At 42.5% G+C, this 16,349-nt stretch overlaps 2 protein-coding genes across 4 annotated transcripts in view; one reads left to right on the forward strand and one right to left on the reverse strand.

Annotated features, from left to right (window-relative positions):
* Positions 1 to 6,961, reverse strand: part of LOC136777954 (uncharacterized) — a 33,459-nt gene extending 26,498 nt beyond the window's left edge. Inside the window, exon 1 of one of the 3 annotated variants that reach the window (XM_066734527.1) lies at positions 6,540 to 6,961. The gene's annotated coding sequence lies outside the window, so the exon portion shown is untranslated. Of the gene's footprint in view, positions 1 to 1,925; positions 2,097 to 2,245; positions 2,308 to 6,539 lie in introns of those variants that run through there. The other 2 variants (XM_066734530.1, XM_066734537.1) reach the window with 2 other exon arrangements.
* A 7,039-nt stretch (positions 6,962 to 14,000) lies between these two features.
* On the forward strand, positions 14,001 to 16,291 carry LOC136780332 (uncharacterized). The gene is made up of 4 exons (XM_066738629.1): positions 14,001 to 14,131; positions 14,317 to 14,448; positions 14,724 to 14,799; positions 14,885 to 16,291. Exons 1-4 carry the CDS (start codon positions 14,001 to 14,003, stop codon positions 16,289 to 16,291), a joined length of 1,746 nt encoding a protein of 581 aa, XP_066594726.1.
* The last annotated feature ends 58 nt before the right edge of the window (positions 16,292 to 16,349 follow it).

The following is a 16,349-nucleotide window of genomic DNA, read 5'->3' on the forward strand; positions in this document are numbered from 1 at the left end:
GAAGTATATACCGACTAAACGTGCGTGTTTGCGTTTCCCCCCTCAAAGAAAAGCATACCTAGTCTAACCTCGATCCGCAATTAATTCCACGTCGCCAAATTAACCTCCCAATCGTTTCGCGTGCAACTGATTGAGAGGTTGTCCTTGAGTTCCTTAAAAATCCCAGAGATACCGTAAAAGTCCCCTATTCCCGACGATAAGTTCGATGAAAATATCGCAATTGACTTGCGCAGTTGGTAACGTAGATTGTCGACCATTTGGAAAATCAATTCTCCTTTTACAATCGCTGCATCAAAGCAAATGAGAAATGAGCGACAAAAATTGAAAACGAAGGGCGGCAAGAATCGGTGTAAATAGTCCGAATTTGACAAAAAGCTGGGAATTGAGGAAACGGGGGTTTTACGATGTTTTATCGAGCGAGCTACCATTGTCTATTAGCAACGGGATCTGACCTGAGTAGGAAGAGGAACGAATCAATTTGAAGAATCGTAAGGACGACTCGGTCCACTGGAGATTCTGATGGGCACGAAGCGTGTCTGGGAGTCATTAACTTGGTTTATTCCGAATGAAAACAATGAGGAGGGCTAGCTAGCAGGTGGATGGGTTAGGGACATCCAGCAGCCCGCCCAGCTTCTATATCCGCTAAAACCATTCTGTGCATGCATGGGGAATTTTATAAATCGCGTTCGGTCTCATCACGACCAATGGGTCGAGGACCTTTGATCTCAAAGCCTCCCCTCTTTTGACCTTCGTCTTGACCTCCCGTCAATTACCTCTCGCTCTGCTAATTGCCACTTCTAATTAAAGTCGCCGACACCACTCTGGGAACTATACCCTCCGGAGAGCATTATCCTTCCTCCGCCGCGCTTATTAGACCCGTTTATCCACCTTTATCGTTGGTCAATATTCCAACTACTCAACCCAATCATCGCCTACGCGTTCCTCTGAAATAATTAGTTTGGCGATAATTTTAGGCAGGGAGCGATCGTCCGAGAGATTGATGGGAATATTTACGGTGGGTTTAAATAGTACTTTATCTGTTTTTACGGCGGCAGCTACTTCGGTAGCTTAATGGCTTTGGGCATTTTCGAAAATTACACGGATTAGAAGTTATCGGCCTTTCCCCGATCGAAGGTCCTCGCGTGACTTAACTTACGGCTCGTTTTACGTTTATGAAAGCCAAAACGAACGGCTCGTTAAACTCCGGACGAGCTTCGATTCGTACGTATATATATATATATATATACGCGAACATATCGTGAGCGATAATTGAGTGAATGGAAAAATCGATAGGTTAATAGAGTTTCTAGTAATTTATACGTAAATTTAGAGACTATTGGGAGTCCCTTTTGAATTGTTTCGCGCGAAGCGTTCTTCTTCTTCGTCGGAAGAGAAAAGTCGTAAATACCGAGCGGTAAGAAAGTCAAGCCGAGTTTTTCTGATTTGGTGCTTTCACGGAAACACCAGATGAATCTCACTCTCGTCGTCGAGCGAAGCGCGCGCTTACGTCAGAAAAGGGAACAGCCTGACTACCGGGAGACTCGTGGAACACATTTCCGGTCTTTAAGCGATATCGAACGACCGGAATGACACTCCAGCATCCACAACAATCGCGCAACGCACGTCAAAATAGTATGAAATTATCCCTCTCAACCATCTCCTCAACTTCATAAATAAAATTAACAGCAGAAATAAAATAAAATACGAGTTGAATTGTTTTATGACACGATCACTCTCTCTCTCTCTCTCTCTCTCTGTACACTGTAGTAAAGGAAATTAGTAGTAGTGGAAGAAGAATTGAATTTTGACAAAGCATACAATAAACCTATACAACCATCGAGAGTAAAGGCCGACGCATAAGAAAGAGGGGTAGATGTTGATTCAACATGGGCATGGATAAATTGAGGTTATAATGATCTTTTTACCTATAGACTCGCGCGGTGGTTATTACGCACAGGTGGGGCTGACGCAGCATCCCGAGAAGTCCGTTAATTGCTTCCCGTCTAAGGGATATCTCTGCTATTCTTTTCGTTTTTTCAATCACAAGCGTGCCCCGGCTAGAAGTAAACTAGTTGCTCCGTGTCCATGCTCTTGCGACACGACATTCCGATACCGGTGGCATTAAAGTCCGAGCGCGATATTCACGCTATCGTCCTCTACCCGATAATTTTACGTCGCCAAGATACCGCTTCGATTTATATCAACTACCAATAAAGCCGTGGAAAAATATCGAGTAGAACCTAACCTCACTTTCGATCCACCTCGAGATTTCGAACACCCGATACTCCTACGATTGGTCACCTGAAATCATGAAACCAACTTGGTTAGATTCGCCTCGCGTGAGATTATTAATTGTTATAAAGTGAATGGAGTGGCTCGAAAAACATCGAGATGGTTACTCCGAGTGTTGGGACGGCTTGTTAAAGAAATGGCGGCGACGCGTAACCGCGACCGGTAACCGGCCATTTGTACGAGGTGTCCCGGCTCATTTGCATTTCACGGTGTCCATGCTTTCAGCTGGAGGCCTCTGACTGAAAGGATATCCGCGGCAGATTTACGATTCGAAATAAATACTTATTAGTAACAGTCTTCGGTGATCGTAATTTTTCCAGTCACAGCCCGATATTTCCTCCCATCGTCCCCGGCTAAATAACCACCCGCTGATTCGCTTCCTACTCTTTTCACGTTTGCGAATTATTTCCCGATAATTCCTCCTTGAGATAGTCACGAATTTACGTCGTCCGATAAGGGGATGGGATAAGAGTGGTACGTAGTAGCAGTGATCGATAATCAGCGATTTTTATCGCGAATCTTAATTCTTTTCCCGGCTAAGCTCTTATCCCTCGACTCTCGACTCATTCACCTTAAGGGATCGTTCGATCGGTCGGTTTAATTCTTCGCGTGGATCGCCCCGCACTTTAGGGATGATTTTAATTGGTTTTCAGGAATTAGTATGGAGGAGTCCTTGCGAGGATCGTTATGGAAAATTGATTGGACGGAAATTACGCAAATTGGTAGGTGAGAGGTGCTATATTATGGTGGAATTAAAGTGGAAGGTCGTGGATGATGTTACAAGGTGGAATAAGGCGCGAAGAGGTGAGGCTCAAGGACATGCAGAAAAGGAAGATGCAAAAGGAACTTTTTTAGTCGCACAGCAGCATATACCTGACACAGGCCAAAATTTCTCCAATCGAGTGGAGCCCCGGCATGCAATCATATATGGTTTCTTTAAAGAAAACTTTCTTTCAATTATTCAGACAAACCTTGATGAAAATAATCCTCGCGATATATAAGCTAATCGATAACGCAAGACGCCTATAGGCTTCTATCAATTCCGTTTGTACAACATATATGTTGTATATATGTAATTATGAACTTTTCCCGATTCGCATAGATTTAAATAGACATTAAGAGAAAGAAAGGGATAAATCCATTAGGGAATCCACTTTGGCTCCACACGTGTAGAATTTTAATCCTTATCTTGGTGGAATCCTGGCGGAATTCCGAAAGCGTCAAATCAAACATTTTTGGGCGGCTTCCCGCGGTGCCTAAGCGGAGGGAAGGACTAATAAAATACGAATGAGCGAAAAAAAAGAGATAAAGAGAGGAAGACGAAGAAGAAGAGGAAGAAAAGTCGACGGGAACTCGGTCGTTCGTATCGTAAATCATCGGCGAAAAATACAATAACGCAAAACGGACGAGAGAGCTGAGAGTTGAGTGAGCGCGCACACATGCCATAAACCAAATCTCATTGGGGTGACCCCGTTTAACCTCGGCTGCTCCTTTTGTGCGACACATTTTCTTTCTTTTTATTCACTCCTCGAGGCTCAGCCGCGCAAAGAAATTCGTCCAGGAGCTTCTAGGTTGGACACGATTCTGCCAAGAAGCACTCAATGTCCTAACCAGGCGCGCCAGCCTATCACGTATGTTTCGATAAATATACGATCAAAGTATATACGTATATGCGTGTATATATGAGACTCTTGAGACGCCACGCTCGAGGGAAATGTTCGGTTGGACGCGACTAATATTGAATCGTATCCATGCACCTCTCAATAGATTATATAATATGTACGGATCGAGATTTATAATAATGGTATATAGATCCAAGGCGCGAGATTAAATCATGTTGGAAGATTGTGGTGGTACAGAGAGGAATTTTCGACTGGTGGAATCGAGGTATCTGGCATCCCTGAGATATATTCGTAGGACGTTTCACGGGGAGTTGCACGGGACGTTTGACGGTAATGGATGCTCGAGATGACGAGATGACGCATGGTTGGCAGGGAGATTTTAATCGCGGAGGGATCAGCGATGAAGTAACCAAATGCGGCTAGTCTTTTTGGGATATTTAAGCGAGTGGTATTGCTCATCAACGAGTTATAAGGCGACTAATATATTTAGAGATGCTGGAACATGTCGAGCAGGTTTCCCCACACTGGCTACCCGAGCGTATATGAGCCAGAGTTGGCATGACGGATGGCCAGCAGCGATTTCCTCGTGTTCGTCCACCGACGGAGGAGCGTAAATATTTCCATGCATCGCGCAACAAAAAATGCAACAAGGATACTCGAGCGAAATATTTGAAAATTCTCGAAAACTCCAAGGAGGGATCTAGATCGGCAAAATCAGATAGCAATATATGTTTTAAGTCGAAGGGGTATTTTTGCCTGCAAGATTTCAAGATTTATCGATAAATAACGTGGATGCAAAGTGGTAACAAGGTCGTTGATGACGAGTCATCGCTAGCTGGGAATGAAATGTCAAACACGCGAGCGCGGCGAGGGGTGCAAGTTTTCGCATAGGAAATTGGAGTCGCATGTGAAGGGACGATGCATTATGGCCGAAGCGATTAAGGGACTGCTCGGGCAAATTTATCATTGTAGCAACGAGCCACGTACGAAATTGCATGCTCTATCTACAATCGAGACGATACACTTTCCACGAACCCTAATTTACCTTAAAAGGTCTCCATGCCACAAAGCCCTCATCAATCGATTCCATTTATTTGGGTCAAAACATTTCCAGTTTATAAACCACCCTCCAAAAATAGTACAGTAAAACACTGCTTGCTGCATTGAGAAAGCATTTTTCAAGCACAGCCATTCGTCGACTTTGAATCATTATTATTTCATCGTGGCAAAAAGAAATATTTTAATTCGTTTTTTTAACAGCCTCACTTTCTGCGTAATGGCTATGGGATATTGAGATCAATTGCGCAACCGAATCCCATATCCGAGTGACAAATCGTACGCTATAAATAAGTTTTTACGTTTAATAATAATCGTCTTGTTGAATGCAGACGGGATATCGATTTTACCTGCTCGAGGTTCTCTACGTATTACATGTATACCGCTCGATACTTTTCCATTAAACTTTCACCGAACTACATTAAAATTTCAGTGAGAAACTCTTTAAGGAAATTGTAAACAGTGTTTTGTGATTAATTACAAAAATCGTATTTAAAGAAAAATTATAATATTTCGCGTGAAACTATATTTCTATTTTTCCTAGTTTAGAGGCAGCGGTAACTCTAGTTTTTTGTTGTTGTAGATTAAAGTTTGCACTTTTCAACGGAAATTAAATTGGCGAGAAAAATGGGTTTTGGCGCAGGTCGATACAATTGCGCAGAGTTCGGTTCAACGACTATCAGAAGTGAGCAGAGTTCAGCTTGTTTACACGCCACGTTCATCAACTAGGTACGATGATTTTTTTCGTACACATTTAGCAGTCCAGTCAGTTTCACCGACCGAAACCTCGCAATAATTAACTCTCTCGTTACGCACTAATCTTACCATCAGCTGTTTCGATCCAAAAATCAATGAGCTCTGAAAGGAAACTAACATCGAGTTATACAAGTTTTTGCATATTTTTATACAATAGAAATTTTCCTCCATTCGACACACATAGAAACTATATTTATTATTTAATCTTTTTGTAAACATGCTCTATTATCGAGGTGGATTATTTTTTTTTTCCAACTTGTGTAAGGTTTCTTTCAGATTTTCTCCAAATATTCGTAATAGTGCACGATTGTTATTTTGGTGGATGGTTAATTGATTTGTTTGTTTGAAGTACAGCTCAGCCACTTTGGTGCTAGACCAAGAGGGTCAGTTGGAAAAATCGAATTCCCGGAAATATACGAAGTATTCGTGGTTCGTGGACGAATTTCGCAGTGAGAATAAATCGAAGCGGTAAAATCCACTTGAAGAGGCAACGAGAGGCTGGGCACGTTTCGCAGTGAAAATAAACACAAGCCGCCCGGTACACTTTGAAAATTAACTTTCGGAAATCGAATTTCCAACGTCGATATGAATTTACCTACGAAACACTGATATCTCTCCATTCGACAAATAAAATTCAATTCGACCGATCAATCAAAGCACGGAAAGTAAAAATCTTAAAACTACAAATTGCCTTCGATTTTTATTTTCAAACTTAAAAATCGTACTCCTGCTTTCAAAGAGCTTTTATTGAAAAAGAAAGAAAATAAAATATAACAGAATGGTATATATAGCAAACAGAATGAGAATACTCACGTCAAAATTTCATCAGTGATAAGTCATAACTGAGAAGCACAATTGCCGAAGAAATGAATTTGATTGCTGAATAACTCAAAGTTCTCGTGTCTATTAAAAAAGCACCGATCAAGAGGAATGTTATCGAGGAACCGCGAGAGATCCCATGCACCGGGAAGTAACGTGGACGTCCGGTGGTGGAGGCGAGGCTCTCCCTTGAAAACGAGATTGTTAAAAAATCGTTAAGGATAGATTCGTTGCTCAGTAAGGTTTTTGCTCGAAAGGCACAGGGGGTTTAACACTGCACATCCGCTGTTATTTCTGTCTTTTTTCGTTGCCGAGGTTAGCCCGCGTGTCCCGGGGGAGTAAGCTGGAGTGAAAACATCGGGGCTCTCGTACGGGAGGAAGGTAGGAAGTAGGAACGCGAGCGTCGTGAGGTTCGATCGATGTCCATGCGCAGACTGCCCGCACCTCGCTCGCTCGTTGCCTGCTGCCTGCTAGCGTTCGTCATGTTGCGGTCTCTCTCTGTCCTTCACCAACCATCGCCTTGCTTTACGATTCCCTCTCCCTCTCCCTCTCTCTCTCTCTCTCTCTCTCTCTCTCCATCACTCCCTTTTCCTTCCTCTTCTTCTATCTTTTGCTCTTTATCGCGCGCGCTCCCTCTCCCTCTCTCCATTTTTTTCTCTATCCATCTCCCACTTTCAACCCTCCCCACCAAACGCTCTTTCACTCCTCTCCTCATTTCTTCCTCTTTCCTCTTCCCCACGCACGCGCACACGCAAATCACTCTCTTCCTCCTCTATCTTAATTACCTAAGGTCTTACCGAAACCCCTGCTTTATTCAAATCAATGCCCACCTGTCTCTTGCAAAAGTATTTTTTACCCTATTCCTCTTAATATCCCCCACCTCACATTCTTTTATATCCAAAGATTAACACATTTTTGATATTTGCATCGTTTAGTCGAATCTCGTTATATTCTTATAGTACAAAATATGAACATTTCCTGCTAACGATGCTTTTCCGTATGTAATATCCTGGCGAAAATTTGTTGATTCGTGTCGATGACTCCGGAATTCGACACGTAAAAACGACGAAAAAGCAAATTCCTCGGGACTGACGCTACTGCTTCGATTTATTATTATCTTTTCTACGCGCAACTACACATTCGTATACAGACTGTATGGGCGATACGCGAAAAGATTTTTACGTCAACCCCGCAGCGGACTATAAGTGAATAAGTATACAAATCGATCATAGTCTACTTTCCATTCTAATCCAGGAACCTTGTTACAATTTTTCTCGCGAGGTTGCTGCTAATAACACAATTTAGAATCGATGCAAAACGTTTGTATGTATATATACTATACGCGCGCGTGTATATACCTAGATATATAAATATTATAATCGTTAATGTTTTATCCTAAAATAACATCTCCCTAAGTGGGCAATCTCCGAAATTAAGCTAGAAAAATGTTGAATATAGTCTATTTGGTTTTTTTGGGACGAACAAATGTTTAGCTTTGATAACGCGAGATAAGGTTTTATGGATCTAGGTATAATTTTATCGCGAGGAAAGGGGTTTTCAAACTTTACAGTCTTTTTTTTTTATTTTTAGTTGGTCAAGGTAGTTTATCATCCCGGCTGGATTATGGGTTTAATTTGTCGAAAGCGCGATGACCGAAGCTACCAAGGCTACCAAATAGACTACTGCGAAAGATTTGAGAAAAGTCTGGGAGGCTTGCTTGTCGCTGCAAACGCGATCTATCGCTTCGTTAGCAGGGGGACCCGTAGCGACAAATGTGAGAAAGCTCACGTGCTCCTTCTCTTTAATATTTCTGCGAGGTATATGCAACAAAAAATTGATCGATAGGACCGACTATTTTTTTGCTGAAGAATCCACTCGCTTCGACACGAATCGCAAGGTGCAAAAAAGAATGTAGAGATAAGATCATAGGACTGAGAGAATTGTTTTCTTAAAAAGAAATTTTTTGCAAGAGAAATGTTGTTCGTAGAAACATTTATAAATATAAATGAAACTTTTTGCGTGATTGAACTCGAAATCTACTTTTATAAAACTCTTTTTGATATATAGAATCGAGTAGTTCTAGTTTGGTTGATTGTACTCTATTAACAGGTAAGCTTGGACATGAAAGAGCTAGGTCACTAGGATGGTGATTAGGTGATAATACCTTAATTTCCTGTTGAACTAAAAAAAGACTGCTAGCAAAATAGCAAAGCGTAGTGATAATTTGTTTCTTCGTATGTCAAGCTGTAAGGGTCGTTATTAGGGTCTTCCTGCATGACACCCTCTTAAATCTTGAGTGGAGTATTTGGGGTCACGAGGACTGTGCAGTCTTGAGGGACGATTATGGAATGCGGCTGGCTGAGACGTCATTAATCAATGAGTACGCGACGACGTGGCCAATTAACTCAACTATGAGTGGCCCCTGAATGAAGCAACCTACGTCATTAAGTCTTCACAGGGACCAAGAGGGTCTTACACCCTAATTGCCATCTAGCCGTATACAGTATCCCACTTGAAATCCTTCAAACTGACCAAAACTCTCGTTAAATCTCAATTAAAACCAACATTCCCTTATCTCCTCCTATTTCTAATTTTCAGCCTTCTAAATTTCACCGAAAACAACCAATCTCGATAAACTATATGCAATTACGATACTGAAGGTATATAAGCGAACAAATCTGGCCATGGCTAGGAAGAAATTGGTCAATTTCTGAAATGAACCTAAATGAGTTCAGTAATGACTTCATAGGTGCAAAAGGTTGACGAATTGACCGTGGTGAGAAAATTCATTTTTCACGGTACAAGAAAAGTGAAGTCCCGTTTTTTCTTTACTCCAAAGTCAATTTATTTCCTCGGTCCGGCCAGTGTCGAGCGTTGTTTGGCAGGGCAGACGCGTTCTTTCTACCTTTTCCACACTTGGAAGACAAATGTACGCCGCTTTGAGACCGATGCACGGAATCTTAATGACTCGTAGCATATTCAGGTGCAGGGCAAGGCACACCTCTATCGCCCGCACCTTCATCCCTTTGTCATATTTCCATTAGGAAAAACTAGTTTATCAGTATCGATCGATTCCTCGACTCGCGACCTTCGATTATGGCACCAGCGTAACAACAACAAATTTTCTTTCACGATCGAATTTCTTTTAAATTTCTAGTTTTAGTAAACAGAAATAATTGAAAAAATTGTTATTCTATTTAACAGTTGAACAATTTATTAAGCGATAGAAAGAACTGTATCGCGATTTTTGTTAAATTTTTGGGATGAACGGTGGTTTTGGCGTCGTTCCGAATTCTAATGACTTATTCAGGTGCCGCGTTGTGTTAGCTTCGCCCACGCACTCCTCTCCGCTGTCACGCTTTTTTCCGGAGAATAGAATGTTTGCTAGATAAGCTAATAACGTAATGCATCGGAGCCGAGTCAAGCTGTATTTACACCGTTGACGGCGTTCACAGGTTTCCAATAGGCCTCCTGCCACTTGTATCCCGTTTCAAAGCACTTGAGGAAATTACAGACCGTCTCGACTTTGGAAAACTGTCTCACGAGTGGTCCTATGAAAAACTTTAATTTCCGCATTGATCACTCAGCCGATTATTCAGTTAATCCACTCATCTTGCGGGTAGCTAAGCTATCTGAGAAGATTAATCGCAAAGACAAATTGAAATTGAAACGTCAACGAGTGAATTCAATGAAAATAATCATTTATTAAATCTTGTGCATGCATATATAGAGGTATATGTATATAATATGAAACACTGTTGGAAGAGGACCCGCGTAACTTCAGGAACGGCCGCAAACGACGAGAAATGGTCCCGGGGGATTTTTCACGCTTTGTTCTCGAGCGACAGTCGCCAGGGACTTGCCGCAAATTTTTTACCGACGCTTTTATACCTTAATTTACCAGCAGCACGCGGCCGCAAAACTTCGCATGGGAATATATACTTTTCATTTTCTTTATCCCCAACTTCATTATCTTGCTCGAATCCTTTTTGTGTTCTCCAATGCATTGTCTTATCCGAGATCTCTTTATCTTCCGAGTATCCGCATCCTCCCGTATTCTTTCTTCCTTCTCTTTTATTTTCTCGCTACGCCCTCCTCGAAGTTTCAGCATCTTCTCCGCTCTCGCATCTTCTTCTGCACAGCCACCCCCACCCATTCTTCCTTATCCCAACCTCCCGTTCTCCTCCACTCTCTTCTTCTTATTTTTCAGCAACGCGCTTAACAAATTTCCACCATCTTTTTTCTCCTCGCTTCTTCTCAGCCCCTTACTCCTCAGCGAGACGACGCCTACCACAATGCTCAGCCTTCTTTATACAAACTCTTCTGCTTCTTCTTCTTCTTCTTCTTTATCGCCCCTTCCTGTTATTCTGCAACGTCCTTGAAAGAACTTCCATCCTCTCCTCTCTACATCTTCCTGCATTTTTTCTTCATCCTCTTCTTGCTCCCTTCTGCAAAGAAACCCCAGCTTCCCTCCATCTCACTCTCCTCTTGAACTTCCTTCGTATTCCTCATCCTCTTCATCCTTATCTACGACGCGCTCTCCAAGAGAACCCATCTATTTATAAAGCAACTTCCTTACCCTTCCTGCGATCCGGGCGCTCGGGTCCTTTAAATTCCTACGCTACCGAAACTCGCGCTGAAAAAACCTTTTTTAATTGCCATCCCATTTATATATACGCGTGTTTACTATTACGGATATACACGAAAATTCTTCAAAGACTGGCTCGAATTATGCAGATACCGGTAATGCGCGATAATAACTTTCATCCATCTTTAAATTGTGTGCATCGAGATAAGCCGACTTTCACGATAAAAATACATATGTCTTACTCCGCCGAGCGTAACCTAAAATCATCATAAATTTAATCTAAACCATCTGGACGGAAAGAGAAACTTTAGCGATTCTTACTCTCAGCCTTGCACCAACTTGTTCTAATAACTATTATTATTAATTGATAACTTAAATCTACGAGAAGGTTTAAAATAATGCAGCAAGAGATTTCCACGAGAGACGCGTGGAATGAATTTGATGGACGTCACGAATGAAAAGTGAGGTTATGGAAATGATAAAAAATTTCCTTTAAGCCGACGTTAACCGATAGGGTGAGTTTTATTCGCAGTCTTCTCGGACGGTCACGTAGAGAAAGGTGGAGGAATAAAAAGTAAAAAGGGAAGAAAAGGTTAAAAATGAGAAACTGTGGAGAGTATATAGAGAAGTTGAAGTAGGAAGGTCCAGTTTTTGCGGGAGCGGCTTAGTTATCTCGCAACACGCAGGATCCTCGTCAGGAAGAGCGTCCTTCGCCGTGTCCATGCACGAGTATCCTGGAGCGTTCGTAATTCCGTAATCACCATAGCAATTGGCCCATAACGATTATTACTTCTCCCGGTCTTCTTCCATCTTTTAGCCCCTTGAGATTCATCCACTCGGACAACCCTTCATTTCCGGTCTTACTACCATCTTTTCAACACCCCTTCTCACTTTTCTCCCTCCGCGCGCCCAACTTCCCTTTATTTTCTCGAGAAACAAAATCAAATACTTTCGCCAATTTACCACATCCAGAGACTCTTCTCTTTGCATGGAAAATCAATATGGCCATCATCATTTTTATTTCTCTTTTCCGGCAGATCCGAGAATTCTCTTCGGGATTATTCCTCCCCAGTGGCAGCTTTGAGAAATTCATCCGAAAGTTTCGTGGCTTTTTCGACGTTTCTCGCGGTTTTCCACTCTAGCGCAGGAAATTTTCCCTGCTGCTGATTCGAGATTGCCACGATACGAACTCTTTCTAGACTTGCTACCTTGTTTCCTGGAAAAATTCTACGGTTAGTCCAGGTTAATTGCGCGGTACCGTTGATCAGGGTTACCTTGATGCTGGATAGGCTGAGCCTTTGTCATCCTGGATTCCAGGGGATACTTTATTTTGCATTTTTTATTTTTTAATTAGCGTCCCGATACTCGTCCGCGATTGGCGTAATTAACGGCCTAGCAGAATTGATTTATTAGGATCAATTAATCAGCTTGCTTGATTTATTCGCCAAATAGACACGCTGGAGCCTTTCATCTACATTCTCAATCAAGAGCTCGCTGTACTTTAAAATTATGTCGAAGGAATTTATTTATGCTTATTACCGTTCGAATGCATTGACACCCACGAGTAAGTGAAGAATGCAACGATCCGGCTATATCAAGAGGAGGAAAAAAGGAGGACGAAGAAAAGGAGAAAATCAGTTAAAAAGAAGAAAATCTGACAGCAACCAAGTGGAAGAAGAAGGAGAAGATTGTGGATAAGCATGAAGAGGAAGCCTAAGAAGAAGAGGACCAGCAGAAGAATGAAAATAGAGACGTGGCAAAAGTAAAAGACCAGAATGAAGATAAAGAATACGACAAAGGAGATAAAAAACAGGAGAGAGAGGTTAAGAAAAGCAAGAATGAATGGCGAAGGACGAATAATGATGATTGAGAGAGTACCGAATTAATTTCTGCAGCGTGCAATACCAAATGGCTGATGAATCTTGCGGGAGGGCAAAGCATAGGAGAGCAATGAAATTTATGGAGATCGAGTGTTCGAAAATGAAAGTACGAGAGGCCATTATTGTGCAAGCGTCGATCTTTGGGACCAGCAGAAAAGTGCAATGTGCATCGGTGCTGGATGCCGTTAGTCAGCAAAATAAACAGAAGCACGCAGGACTGGTTCTGTTCCGTCGGGAAGATCGAGTTTAGCATTCGGTCTCGCTAAAATCTGTAAATTTCACCTAACTGTGGGCCCAGGCGGCCAAGGCGGCCCAGGCAGCACAGTCAGTTCCGCTAAGCGATTTACATTCCGGCCTTTATTCAAGCGCAAACCTAATCACGTCAAGACGTATGCCTTAGTTATGGAAATCTAATGAAACTGAAGAAACGATGGACGTTTTAGTCATCCCGGTAATTATACGCTGTGAAGATATAAAATATATTAATAGGTGTGTGCGTTGACCAGCAGACTTTGATAAACCTGCAAATGCCAAGTCAAGCTTATGCGGAATCTCCGCGTCAAGTTTAATTGGATTCATTTACTTAATGGCGGTAGCAAACAGGGCAAAGTTTTCTCGGAACGTCACGAAGTCTTAGATCGACTCGTTAAACGGTCGGCGTGTCGCTTAGCCTAAACGAGGACGCAATTTCAACCCGACAATTTATTTCAAGATGAACTCCCAGTTTCGCGATGACCAAGTAGTCAGGAATCTCGCAACTTGCGGTTCTATTTGTTCAGAACAAGCAACAGTGGTTTTTCTTAATTTCCCGCCTAAGCGCGGCCAAGAATTTTTAGCACTCGAAACCCAGAAAAGATTGAGGAAGCTTCGAGGAAAGCGCAATTCACTTTTTCAGCTTAAAACCTCCTACGGAGGAGTGGAAATGAAGTAATATCGGGACAGGAGCGCGCGCGATAAATCGAGTGGAGAAATGTAAAATCAGGTGGTATGAAAAAGCAAGATTTTTTCTTTCGACAAATCAAGCTACAAGCGCCTGTACGTACCATCTGTCGTTTCTCGGAACCAGTGAACCATTGGAGACGGAGCAAAATGATGGTGCGCAGGGTCGCTGGACTCACGTACGCAATTGCAGACTACGTTCATCCTTTTCAGAAATCAACAAATATATAAAAAATAACTCTCTCTACTGAAGAAAATGAAAATTAAGTTTAAACACATCAAAGGAGAAATTTAAGTAACTTTAGTATATTTATATTATTTATAACATTTTATATTAATATTAAGAAATATAAATAAATAACAGCTACGTGTCTTTTTTACTAAAATATATTTCATGTTATGCTTTAACGACAGAGTTCAATCATATTTGTAATCATAGACAGAAAAGAGAAAAAAAATACACTCCTACGAGTTTTATTAACAACACTTACCATATGTAGAATAGCGTACGATTATAATCAATTTGATTTGCTATTCGTTATAAAATAATTATGTAAAAAGGAGAGAGAATTATAGATAATCAAGGCTATCCAAAATTTTTATTACACTATTAGCAGGCCAACGTTGTTACGATATTCGGGTTAATTAGCGATACACTAACATAATTTAGCCGTGTCAACCGCAGGTTTAGTTATCTAATTGAGCATAATAATAGTAGAAATATAATGAGAAACGTCTTTTTGAAGTAACTATAAATTTGGCAATGTTTAGTATAAAAGCAGCAGAGACTTCCTTCTTGTCTTATACGCGGGTCGATTATGCAGCTATTGCTATGGGTAGGTTGCTCGTTACGAATAATGTGTAAAATAATACAACGTTCAGCTAGTTTATGGTGATAATTTTTTGTGATTGTGAAATTTAATAATTTTTAGTTGGGAATATTATTATTGGTATTTCCAAATGGAGCAGAATTCCAGAAAAGAAAGAAACGACAGGCAGGATATTCATACGAAAAGCCGAAGGTAGCATTTTCCTTGCCATCGCCAAAGCCTGCGGTATCACCTGAATACGGAACACCACAAACTCCTGAGCCTTACTACAATTTTCCACCATATCCACCTACTGCTCCTCCATCTCCACCACCTCCACCACCACCTCCACCACCACCGCCGCCACCACCTCCACCGCCGCCACCACCTCCACCGCCGCCACCACCTCCACCGCCGCCTCCACCTCCACCAATTTATTTACCTCCTGCACCTCCACCACCACCTCCTCCTCCTCCACCTCCACCACCACCACCACCTCCTCCCCCTCCTCCTCCTCCACCAGTCTATTTACCACCAGCACCTCCATCTCCACCTCCTCCACCACCACCTCCTCCACCTGTTTATTTACCACCTGCACCTCCTCCTCCACCTCCTCCTCCACCTCCTCCTCCACCTCCTCCTCCACCTCCTCCTCCACCTCCACCTCCTCCTCCACCTCCTCCTCCTCCACCACCACCACCACCATCACAAACTTATTTACCTCAATCCCCTTCTCCGACTCAAATTTCCGTACCTAACTATTCAACTCCAGCTCCAACATATTTACCACCGATAGGAGCACCCTTTTCACAAGCTCCTGCTTCGCCTGCACAGACTGGAACATCTACACTGCAACTCCAGCAGCCTGGTGGAGGATTTTCTACAAATGCAATAGCATCCTCTAGCTCGTCAGCAATTAGCTCAGCAAGGTCACCGGTTTTCAAAGTCAGCGCTCCTGTGACAGGTTCAGTTGCAACTGCTAGAGTGTCTTCAAGCACCACCTATCGGCCAGCTGTTATACCCAGTGTTACTAGCTTTCCTGCAATCGGTGCATTCCCATCCCTGAGTAGTTTCCCTGGTGCAGAATCTTCGTCTGCTGCGTCGGCAAGTGCTCAATCAGGCGCTACAGGAGGCTCGTCGGCTTCTTCATTCTCTTCAACTTCTACGGGTACAAATTTACCAAATCCTGCTTATAATTATCCTGCGCCCCCTGCACTTCCACCTCCAACCTATAGTTATCCTTCTCCAGTGTCTTTACCGCAACCTCCTAGTCCACCGAGCTATAATTATCCTGCACCAACCTCTCCTTCCCCACCGCCACCACCTCCTCCACCACCTCCTCCACCACCTCCTCCACCACCTCCTCCACCACCTCCTCCACCACCTCCTCCACCACCTCCTCCACCACCTCCTCCACCACCTCCTCCACCACCTCCTCCACCACCTCCTCCTCCACCACCTCCACGAACATATTTACCACAACCAATGCCAGACAGAAGATATTTACCACCTGCTCCTAATTATGCATAATCTAATACCACATTTAAATCTATAATGTGCCATTTTATTGACACACTTTGTACAAAAA

Source organism: Prorops nasuta, unplaced genomic scaffold, assembly GCF_024137725.1.
Source record: "Prorops nasuta isolate Cenicafe-Biocafe unplaced genomic scaffold, Cenicafe_Pnas_1.2 PNAS00002, whole genome shotgun sequence".
Classification (NCBI taxonomy): Eukaryota; Metazoa; Arthropoda; class Insecta; order Hymenoptera; family Bethylidae; genus Prorops; species Prorops nasuta.

Bases quoted from the DNA above. Each gene is read 5' to 3' on its own strand.
- LOC136780332 (XM_066738629.1), top strand. From the start codon at position 14,001: ATGAAAAAGCAAGATTTTTTCTTTCGACAAATCAAGCTACAAGCGCCT. The intron at 14,132-14,316 runs GTACGCAATTGC...AATAAATAACAG, and splicing joins CGCAGGGTCGCTGGACTCAC to CTACGTGTCTTTTTTACTAA. The intron at 14,449-14,723 runs GTAGAATAGCGT...GGCAATGTTTAG, and splicing joins ATTAACAACACTTACCATAT to TATAAAAGCAGCAGAGACTT.